The sequence below is a fragment of the Misgurnus anguillicaudatus genome, chromosome 2 (genome assembly GCF_027580225.2).
Source record: "Misgurnus anguillicaudatus chromosome 2, ASM2758022v2, whole genome shotgun sequence".
NCBI lineage: Eukaryota > Metazoa > Chordata > Actinopteri > Cypriniformes > Cobitidae > Misgurnus > Misgurnus anguillicaudatus.
The window spans coordinates 50,853,775-50,865,630 of record NC_073338.2 but is presented as its reverse complement, the minus strand read 5'-3'; the positions used below and the strand labels follow the sequence as shown (position 1 = coordinate 50,865,630).

The window sequence follows — 11,856 nt, the reverse complement described above, 5'->3', positions numbered from 1 at the left end:
AAACCACCATCATTGCAATCAGTGTTTGCATTTCATCAGCTCATTTGCATTTTAAAGAACACACCCAAAATTGCACATTTTTGCTCAAACCTACAAAGTGGCACTTTTAAGATGCTATAATAATTTTTGTGGTGTATTTTGAGCTAAAACTTCACATATATGCACTTTGAGGACACCAAAGACTTATTTTAAATTTTTAAAAATCTCATTATATGACCCCTTTAAATCACTTCGGATGAAAGTGTCTACCAAATGCATAAACTTAAATTATTCATCAATATAGCATACTACGTTTAAAAGTTTTTATTGTTGCATGCTTTTTAAATTTTATAAAAAAAATATATATATAGCTGAAGTCAGTGTGAACGGCGCACAGGAGTAGTGCTGATGTTGTGATGTGAAGCGATCGAGGCATCCAATGGCGCTCATGGACGTTTCCAGCATCACGGAGGCGGAGCGAGACACGAGACTGATGTGAGTCCTCAGTGAGAAGAAGATGTGAGCAGATGTTGTAGTTTCAAGCTCAACAGGAGAAATAGCAGGAAATAATCAGCTGATAATGATGGTTCGAGATCAGATTCATGGATCAGACTGATGGAGCTTCATTTCATTCTGTGAGCCAAACCAAAATCTATTTGTAATATGTGTCGCGTGTTCTCCTCTTTACTTAAGAACTTGAATCTTTTTGTTGTGTGATATTGCAGACGCGTTTCATCTGAAAGTAGCATAACATGAAAACAAACGTGTGAGAAACAACCGGTCATTTGTCTTTGAAGTCTGTTTGATGTGATTTATGTGATGTTATTTTATCGTCCATTTATTTTCAATGATTTGTGTGCATATCAGATCTGTGTTTGTGACTCGTTTATATCCCATTATAATGTTTTTTTTAAGTAATCTTCTATAGATTTTGGTGATGTGTGTAGTTTATTGTGTGCACGTGTTGCGTTCATTTTTGGTTCGCGTACGTGCATGCGCGTGTTTAACTGTTTTAGTTCAGATTAACACAATGAAACGAGATTCTAATTTTAATCTACCGTATTATTAATATTGACGATGACTAACGTTATAGACAAAAGGTTTTATTAACAGAATATAAACGCCCAAAAATACGCTTATCCAGCTAACAGAGAAAAGTTCCTTGAATGTTCCCAAAAACATTATGCCAACATAAAAAGTGTGTTTGTTTGAACGTTAGAGAAATGTTACATTCTATCATTTTTAAACGTTTTAATGTTCACAAAATAATTAAAACAAATGTTTTCTATATTTACTTTTTGCTTGTTATGTAAATGATAGAGAAACATTGCATTTTATTATTTTTATTATACTGTTACACAACATTATTTATTATTTCTGAATGTTTTTTTTTAAATATTGCTGTAGAAAAAACAATTCACGTATTAAGTTTAGATGTTTTTGTTTTGTTCCATTTTAAGTCACCATTATGGTGATCAGTGTTTGTTTTAGTTGGCCTCTTGACCCTATAGTTTACTAGTTTTCCGTGGTTGCATTAACTTTGTGTGTTAAAATCACGTTTTTATGTACATAACAAGCAACAAAGTAAATATAGAAATTCGGTTGTTTTATATATAGTGTGAACATTAAAACATTACTCTAGTGTTCAGACAACCAAGAAACATTCTTGGACACTTAATGTTGGCAAAACATTTTTGGGAATGTTGGAAATGTTCAAGGAATGTCCATATACCTTTTCTCTGATAGCTGGGTAATATCCAGTTCATGAATTATTACATGACAGATATTATAATATTGATGTTTATTTTCTTTCATCTACCAGAGAATAGCTAAAGCAAATAAAAACATTTAATAGTCATCTTTAAACTGGAATTTACTTACATCAGCACAACTTCATGTTTAGGGGACCGGGGCTAGTTGTCACAATGTTTATGTGTGATATCCCTGCCTTTTTCAATGCTCTGATTTTGTACAAAACTCAGCGATTTGTACATTGTGATTGGCCTGAATATCTTTGATGTCACCTGGAAATGTGACGCTCCTTACCATGTTTGAAAGATTCGCTCACAATGCAATGCTGACTGGGGTTAAATTACAGGATGTTAGTCCAAGCGGGAGGAATTATGATAATGACCACCGTGTCTGTGTCAACTGGCCCAGGAAGTAAACTGTTGCCTACAATCTGTGTGTTTGTTGTAGTCCAAGAAAAGAGATTTACATTGGAAATGATAACTTGCGTCATTGTTTACTTTGGGGTTTGTACCTTTTGCATATCGTTAACATGAACTAATACACACTTACACACCAAAGGAAATGTAAAATCGTAAATTGGACCATAGTTGCTTTTTAAACTGTTTTACATTATAATCATTTTGATTTGTGAATTATATCTCTTTGGCTTACCTTAGGAATGACCTATATAATAAAGATAGATCTTAACTAAAAGGTCTCAAGAGTATTTTTGTAAATGTCAGGTTGGCACGAGTCGTTTTTTAAATTAAGTATGTTTTAGTTTGACCTTTTTAAAGTAATGTAATGTATTCTTCACTTTCATACTGGACCCTGATTCTTATGCTTATGTTCCAGATAACTCGTATCTCATGTGAATTTGTAAGTATTTTACAAGTTTGCTTGTTTGTATGAATTAGTGTGACGTGAATCGCACAAAAATTTACGATTATTAGAAAAAAACAATTATAAAACCCCACCCCTGATCCCAACATCACAGGGCCAGAGCAACTTGTACAAAAACATACACATATGGTCGTACAAATTAATACGAATAAATTACCTTGTTATTTCCGGATTTAAGGTGGGAAATATCCTAAATCCGAGTTGTCCGGAACGCAGCCGTAGTTTCATAGCCATATTCATTTCTATCTACAACCTGTAATTAAAGAAACAGTTGTGAATTACTGATCGAAGAATTAGCGCTTCACCACTGGATTAACAGATAAACTCAGATGGTTTATACAGACAGTGTGATGAAAGCAGTGTGTTGTGAGAGGTTATGCTTATAAAGGTTTCTCAGATGGGTTGAGGTGATTGTTTGATTTGTCTGACTCCAGTATTAAAGCCACATAGATGACCTGTTTGTATTTGTTGTTTCACCTCACATACTGTGGGATGAGGAGAAGATTATGCTGTAAAGATTACAAGACCTCAGGAAGCTGTGACATTTGTTTATCCTTTGTTTATTAAAGCTTGAATCTTTTTATTATTTGAAGAGAAAGCATTAGATTTGAACAAAGGAGGTCTGATGAAGTGTTGTTTCTCACTGTCTTACTAAACAAAAACACTTTACTACCAAAAGTTCTCATAATTAAAGTGAATGATTTGGTTATTTGAAAGCGTCTGTGAAGTTATCTGATCTGCTGCGACTCATTGATGTTCTCTAAAGGGGGTCTGACTCATGGCTTTTAAACCTTCATCCACCTTTCATTTATAGACTCCGACATTAGCCGAAGAGTTTTCATCACGTGAATTATTTATGCAAACATCAACATGTGTGATGCATATTTGGCTAATTGAATATTTAACTGTCCGAGAGGTGAATTATGCAGTTCGCTTCTGTAATCCCTTATTCACTTTAAATTTATAATAAGATTTGTGTTTTTGGGTTAAAGGTGCATATGAACTACAGGAATTACATTACACACATTTAGCATTCGCCGTTTTTCCCTAACGTGTCCTGGCCAGGATTTGGGCTGCGTCCTCAGAGATATTAAGTAGGGAGCTATAAACCTTCGGTATTCTACCATTGGAAAACCAAATATATGGTTAAATAAATGTTAATTATGTAATGTTTTTAACTGACGTAAGAACCTTGATGATGTATGTGGCCGACCTGAAATTCTGTCCAGGAAGTGTCTGGAAAAAATGGCACGTATGGTCCTACATTTAGGCATTTAGCAGACGCTTAGTTTGGATAACAGTGACTTAATAGGGAGGCAATAATATGAGATGTGCTATACCCAGAGACAACATCTGTTTAGGGAAAAAGGAAATATTTGAGGATTTTAAAGAGCATTCCACATGTTCATGTAAAGTATTCATGGAAAATATGTGTTTTTAGATGATTTATGAATGTCGTGAGGGATGAGCCTGTTACTGGACAGAGTTTAAAAAGATCATTTCACCAGTGAGGAATAGTGAAGGTGAATGAACGAGAGAAGGATTTTGTGTCCTTTAGTGATGTGTAAGAGGGATTAAAGGTATGATGATGAGGAGGGATGTGACATGTGTTCAGTCAGATAAGGCCTGATGTTCCAGATATTGTGTAATGCAAATCTGCATGACCGAGTTGTCCTTGCGATTTGATCAGTGAAGGTCAGCTGGTCATCAAAGGCTACATCACGATTTCTGCCTGTTCTGGTTGAAATGACGGATGTAGTGCCTAGCTGTATGGTGAAGTCGTGTTCTGTAGGGTAGGCCAGGGATGTTCATATTGACCGGTTAACTGTTAACCGAAGGTAAGAATTTATGGCTGATTATTATTATTAGTTAAAAGATACAAATATTTGTTAACGCACATGCCTAAAGACATTTCACCACTTTTTATCCTTTATTTATTATGATTGGCCTATAAATTGTGTGAGCTATTGCTGCCATGACGGTCTGGTAAAGTAATCATTTGTCTGAGAAATCATTTGTGCTGCATATTTGTCCGTGCTTGAGTATTTGGAAGCTGCACAGAGACACACATGTGGGGGCAAGATGATGCGGCCCATCTCCGTCTCGCATGCTGTCCTAGACCCTGATGAAACAGAGAAAGAAGAAGCAAAAGGAAAACTTTTTGAAATGTGTCCTGCTTGCCACTGTGGTAGATGAAAAAGAGACAATCTGCCCTCTTTTAATATTAATCCTCTGTACTGATCGCGTTTGCTCAATGATAATGTTGTGTGGAAATTTAATAATGTATAAATGCTGCTGTTTGCACATTCAAATTAAATTAAATGTTTGTTTTTACTGGGTCACAGACAACCATCAACTATATTTTTACTCAATGACAATTTAATATTAAAATCTTATCAGTTAATGTTTAGTTAACAAGCTGCAATTGTCAGTCAGGAAAAAATGAACATTCCTACCAGGAAGACAAGAAGTTTAGTCTAGCTAAGTTAAAGATGGTTTTGTTCATATCCAATAAGCTCTATGCCCAGCTGCACTACTTCCTGAACTTCAGCCAGCTCCTTGTTTCCTGTCTGCCATTATTGGACAAACTGATTAATCCAGGTGTGCCTGACCTCATAGTCACAACAACAATAATCAGACACACCTGGATTTATCAGTTTGTCCAATAATGGCAGACAGGAAACAAGGAGCTGGCTGAAGTTCAGGAAGTAGTGCAGCTGGGCATAAAGCCTGGCTGAATCCCAAACCGCCTACTTCCATACTATATAGTACGCAAAGTAGCGCTTTTTACATACTATATAGTATGGAAGTAGGCGGTTTGGGATTCAGCCCCTATTGTCCTCTACGGTGGGGTTGTTACAAATGAAAATAATATTAAAGGTGAAATGGGACATGTTTTCAGATGTTCACACATGTCTTCTTGATTTCTTGTGATTGTTCTTGGAGTGATTTCTTGGAGTTCTAACATGGTTAAGTTGGCTAAAAGGTTTTGTGTTGTCCGGTTTAATTGTATTGCTATGTCCTACTTTGTTGAAAGCTGGTTGCCAGTAACTTAATCTAGAAGATAAAAACTGAAAATTTAGCATTTAACAAACTGTTGCCAGTAAATAACATAAATGTATAATCTACAGTAAATTACCGGCAGTAATACTTTAATTTATACAAATTTTTTACAGTGTTCTGGTTGTCCATTTCTGGCTTCCTATAGTGGTGTAAAATACTGTACGATCTGGAATCTGAGTGTTTATTTTGATCTGAATCTTGCGGTTTCAATGCGGTGTGTGTCAGAAATAGACTGGGCACCTATATTTAGGGAAGCGGCGCTTCTGGAACCTGTAAATGAGGGGTTAGAAGTGCAGACTGATGCTGCTGAGGCTTTTGAGAGATACACAGATGAAATACAGTGAGAGTCCCCACAGAATACTCGCTTTTATATCAGTAATTTACATGACAGATAAAATTATCCAAATATCAAAAACACGTTTACATGTTTAGGAGTGAGAAAATGTCTCCGCAATAACAGATCGGTGTGCAACCAATAAGTCATTCATTCACAAACGTCTCTGAAGTTTATAACAATAATGACAAACTAATTGCCTTAAGCAAAACTCTTTTGCTACGTACACACCAAGTTGGTCGCTCTAGATTACTCCCGGGATTTAACTTTGTGTCATGTGAATTTTTCGCTTGAGTTGAATATTTTCAACTTGCGTGAAGGCGCGTTTGAGGCGAATAGCTCGTGTTTTCTCAGCAACTGCACCGCCCCATGCGAGGACACGTCTGATCGCGTCTTTGCATTGACTTTGTATGTAATCTACTCGCGCAAATCGTTGAACTCGCGTTTGGTGTGTATGCCCCATTACTTTGGGTTCACATAAGCCGCATTTGAGGCTTCAAATTCGCGTCTACCCCGCCGTGCTAAACGCTTCATTCGCGCCGCAAGACCTCCAGACGCGCGTCAACGCGTCTTCACATTGACTTAACATTGAAATCACTCACGCTTAAAGGTGCAATGTGTAATTTTTAGGAGAATCTCTTGACAGAAATGCAAAATAATATACAAAACAATATTATCAGTGGTGTATAAAGACCTTTCATAATGAACCGTTAAGTGTTTATTACCTTAGAATGAGATGTTTTTATCTACATACCGAGGGTCCCCTTACATGGGAGCCACCATTTTGTGCCGCCATGTTTCTACAGAAGCCCTTAACGGACAAACGTTTTTACGAAGCTGTCTCTGAAGATGACATGTTTGTCCTCTGGTGGCTACCGTAGCTTCTCTATGTGTTTCAAAAGCGAGGGGTGAGCAGTGGACTGAGCTGTTGGTTGCAATTCGCAATCTCACCACTAGATGCCGCTAAAATTTACACACTGCACCTTTAACGCCTCTACCGTGGCTGGTTTGACGCAGCATTAGACGTCTTTAAAGACTTTATGCCGTGAACCTCGCATACTTTTCGGGCTTTTTTGTTATAGAATGCACACATACCTTTCCCAGAAATCCTGTACATTCAACCAATCAAAGGACAACTTTCAAAAAACAATACTTTTGCATCGCATTGATGTCACGTGCAACACTGTATAAGTAAGCATAAATAAACTTTATGTAATTACGTCATCCATGAACATGATTTGTGAGTCTCGTCAGACCAATTTCTGTAAACATTGACGGTGAAGACTAAAACTCCTATCATTTTACGCTTTTTATCAGCATCATTAAGCATGTTTTGTGACAGCTCTAGCGGTGAAAGTTACAAATTGTAGATTTTAATAAGAACACAAATAAATAGTATGTGGTTCTTTATCACGCATTTATAATAAATGTAATATATTTAATAAAATCTTATATTAAAGTGTAAAGATTTAAACATAAATTTGTTGTTGTTAAATAAAATGACATCCTAACCCAAACCCCAATTCTAACCCCAACTCCAAGCAACAATGGTTTAAAAAACAGAAAACAAAAGAGAAACCAATAAATAAAATTACACACACAAAAAAACTTGTGCCGTATAAGTGAACGAGAAGGACTGGCGTATCGTATGCACACAAAATTGGAATTGTTGCGTATGTATTGCACAATTTTTAACTGCGTGCTATTTATACGCATTTCATGAGAATGGGTTGGTTTTTACACATATTTTGTGTTAGATTTAATGAAATGTTTGAACTTAATTAAATAATTCAATATAATTTTGCTTTTTCAAAACTTCAAAGACAGAATGGAGATTTACTAAATTATCGAATTTTGCTGTTTCTAAAATGAGATGAGATCTTTGTTTTCTCTCGTTGAGGGTTTGACTTGAAAAAAGTTGAAAGGTTTTCAATAGTTTTATGTTTTCATTCATTTGTCCTTTCTTTTCTCTGCCCACAGGATGACTGACAGGCACATCATCCAATAGGCACGATGATAGCTACAGGCGGTCTCCTGAGGATTTCACGGCGCCAGGACTCTCTCCGATCCAAGAACCGGGCGGAAAACAAGAAAAAGAGAAAAGCCCAGAAAAAGCGCAAGACTGACGTGGTCGTTGTAAAGGGAAAAGTAAAACTATGCTCCTTCTCCGGCCTGGTGGCTCTGGTGGGAATTCTTATCTTACTGGTGGGCATCTCCATGGCGGTATTGGGATACTGGCCCAAGGAAAACTCAAAATACCCAGAGAAACTCTTCAGAGAGATGCAGGCACTGAAACAGACCTGGAAAACTTCAAACGCCACGAGCAATAGAAAGTTTTTGGTGTTGAGTGAACTGAACCACACGGATGGCACAAATTTAACTTCACCGAGTGCACAGTCGCTCGGCTTCTTTAAAAGGTTATTCGCCAGTTATTTGTACTCTGAAAACCTAAAAGTGTTTGGACCTCTGGTGATGGGCATAGGAATCTTCCTCTTCATCTGCGCTAATGCCGTTCTGCACGAGGATCGTGATAAAAAGACGAAGATCATCAATCTAAGAGACATTTACTCGACCGTCATAGACATCCACAGCCTTCGTGCCAAAGACTGCCCACCCTTCAATGGCCTCATCAGCTACGTGCAGTCCAAAAATGCAGAGGCCAAATCTTCATGCGCGGGGACGGCTCGAGGCTCCGTCTCAGGTAAAGGAGGCAATTTCAGGCGCCCATCGTGCGCCAGGAAGTACAGCTTGTTTGCCAAGAGGCCGTCCTTTACGGATACGGTATATAGTATATACAGAGGCCACAGTGGGGGCGAGGAACCGTGCGGCACGCCAAAACAGTGGGAGACTCGTTCCATAGTCACGTCGTCTGTTAACGCGTTCACGTTACCTGTCATTAAACTCAACAACTGCGATATGCAGGAGAGAGACGAGAGGGAACCTCAAACAGCGCGACGCAGGAGTTGCGTCCCGTTTATCAGCACCGCCGTGGAAACCAGAGCAGAAGTGTCAAGGACAGGACTCTCTGTTTCCCAGGAATCCGAACTGAACGAGAGACAGACTATGGCTACTTTAGGGCAATGCCAGCTGTCACCTCCCGCCCCTGCCACGAGGGTGACAGGGTCACATCTGTCCCTAAACGCCCTGTCGGATCTGAGCTCCGGGTGTCAGGACGACAGATCACGGAGGTTTAGCTGTCCCAGGCTGGATCGCTCCGGAAGTAAGGGCTACATTAAGTTGGCGGACCTTGGCGGAGACTCGTTCGAGAACTCTGATGCAGGTGTAGGAAGAAGTGAGGATGACGAGACGTGCACGATTACTGACACTCAGCTGCACACGCACGCTGCAGCATTACCAACTTCGTAAATGATGTCAAGTGACGACAACCCGTCATTAAGAACTACTGTTGCTCTTGTTGATAAATAATGAATATTCAATTGCAGGAAAGTGCCATAGTTACTATAGCAGATAAACTCATGTCATTATTTTGGTGCAAACATAGCAAACCACTATAGAAACAATAAACAAAGAAATCTCGCAGCCCCATCTCACAGGAATGTGTACGAATTTGTATGACTTTTTACGAAGTAAATCATACAATAGCGTATGATTGTTATAAGAAAACAAGGAAAGTTGAAAGCAAATTGTACAAAAACTTATAAATGTGGTCATACGAATTAGCCACCTCGTAATATACATACAAATTGCAGGGTTCCCACAAGTCCTTGAAAGTTCGTGAATCTGGGGGGAAATTCAAGACCCTGGGAAGTTTTTGAAAATATACATACATAGATACAGGTCATTGAAAGTGCTTGAATCTATTTTATTAAAGACGTTTTCTGAAAAAAAAAAAATATTATTTCATGTGTAGTGTAGGATAATATAATAAAATTCTAGAATTTTTAAGCACACGTGCTAAACGGTTCACTTTAAATGCTTATATCTTCTTTTGACATGAAAATGTCTCGGATTACGTATGTAACTGTTGTTCCCTGAGAAGGGAACGAGACGCTGCGTCTCCCTTGCCATACTTCCTGCATCCCTGTAACGCCGTCTTTGGCAATATTTCAGATAGCGATATACTTCCTGACTCCCGCGTCACCCTGTCTTTATCATTAAGCCTCATCATTGGTTGAATTTGATATACATATTCAGACGCATTTACCCCTGGAGGCGTCCCCAAAGTGTCACCGTAGTGACGCAGCGCCAGTTCCCTCAATAGGGAACGGTAACAATGTATCTTAAAAGGTAACACGATGTAAACTTGCTCTCACTTGAATTTGACCATGAATTTTTAGGTATTGGACCTGGAAAGTCATTGAAAGGTTTTTGAATTTGAAGTTGACTAAGGTGTGGGAACCCCTTAAATTGCCATGAGATTGTGTTGTTCACACAGAAATGAAAATGTTGTCATTGTTCGCCCAACCTCATGTCATTCTTAACTTATAAAACTTTATAATGTGAAATACAAAAGAAGATTTTAGGCAGAATGGCTGTTTTCTGTAAAACAAAAGTGGATGTGTTTATGAATGAAGCGTATTTTTTATCAAAACATATTATGATAAAAGTCCATAAGGCTGCTGACTACACCGAGCAAGCAGTAGCGTTTAAGATAACTAGACCCGATGTAGTCCGGCAATGAGTGACCCACTTCTAGCCTAAATCAACTTGCCTAAATAACTTATGAGATGTCTGATAATCCATCATGTAGGCAAAGTCAACAGTGATTACAACCAGTGTTTGCTTTCATTTGTTTATTTATTTTATTTCTTTTTTTTTGTGCTGTGGTTAGTTCATTTTGCCTTATTTAAGACTATAGACATCTGTATTGTGTTTGGTCGACTATAAGACGTCTTTTAAACGCAAAATTGCTTGCAGGTCAGTTTCGTGTAAACAACAGATCCAGATTCAAGATGTTTCTTGATCGTATTCTTCCTCTCTTCTTCTGAAGATCTGTTGTAAGATAATTGTGTCACTGAGCATAAGTGCAGATCTGATTGATGTCAGTGGATCAGATTCACTTCAGAAATACTTCCTTCAGACAGAAAGTATGCTACTGTTTTATACAACTAAAAACACTAGTTAAAGCCATTAAATCTAATGCTGCTGTGATACAGTCTACATAAAAACCTACGTTTTAGATTTCTGTTGATGTGATTTAATCTTGTCTATATTTATTATTTAGTCAAGTCTTGTTGTTGGCTTTGTTCTGTCATACAGTAAATAGGACGGCACTGCGTAACAATTCGCGATTAATCGTTTGCAAAATAAAATATTTTGTTTACATCATATGTGTGTGTGTACTGCGCACAATAACTATGTATGTATAAATGCCCACACAAGGCATGTATAATTTTAAGAAAAAAGCATATATTAAGTATTCATATTTATATAGAATAAAATTACATATAAATATACAAATGTATATACACATGTAAATATTTCTTAAATATATACATGCATGCATGTGTGTGTACTTATATATGCACACACATATATATGATGTAAACAAAATTTTTAATTCTGCAAAGGATTAGTTATTATTATTATAGTTATGCAGCTCATAAAAAAGAGCTGAAATATTTCCTTCATTGCTCTCATTCAGACTCACATCAGCTCCATTCATCTGAAAAACACAAACAGTAAGTAGATCTCAAGCTCCTTACAGGTTGATATTATCCCGTTAAAGGATTTTGTGCACTATATTCCAGGTCTTCAAATCTGAAGGTTCTTGTATGATTCTGATTCATACTGTAAGCTGTACTTTATACACAAAGGAGAAATGTTCAATTAAACTAAAGTATGACTAGAGAAGATGTGGAAAATATAAAAAACGTAGTTGTGTT

At 37.4% G+C, this 11,856-nt stretch overlaps 1 protein-coding gene across 1 annotated transcript; it reads left to right on the top strand.

Annotated features, from left to right (window-relative positions):
* The first annotated feature begins 453 nt into the window (after positions 1-453).
* LOC141351088 (transmembrane protein 200C-like) lies at positions 454-9,550 on the top strand. Its single transcript, XM_073857436.1, has 2 exons — positions 454-614; positions 7,991-9,550. The coding sequence occupies exon 2, from the start codon at positions 8,024-8,026 to the stop codon at positions 9,374-9,376; it is 1,353 nt and encodes a 450-aa protein (XP_073713537.1). The 5' UTR covers positions 454-614; positions 7,991-8,023; the 3' UTR covers positions 9,377-9,550.
* The last annotated feature ends 2,306 nt before the right edge of the window (positions 9,551-11,856 follow it).

Bases quoted from the DNA above. Each gene is read 5' to 3' on its own strand.
- LOC141351088 (XM_073857436.1), top strand. From the start codon at position 8,024: ATGATAGCTACAGGCGGTCTCCTGAGGATTTCACGGCGCCAGGACTCT.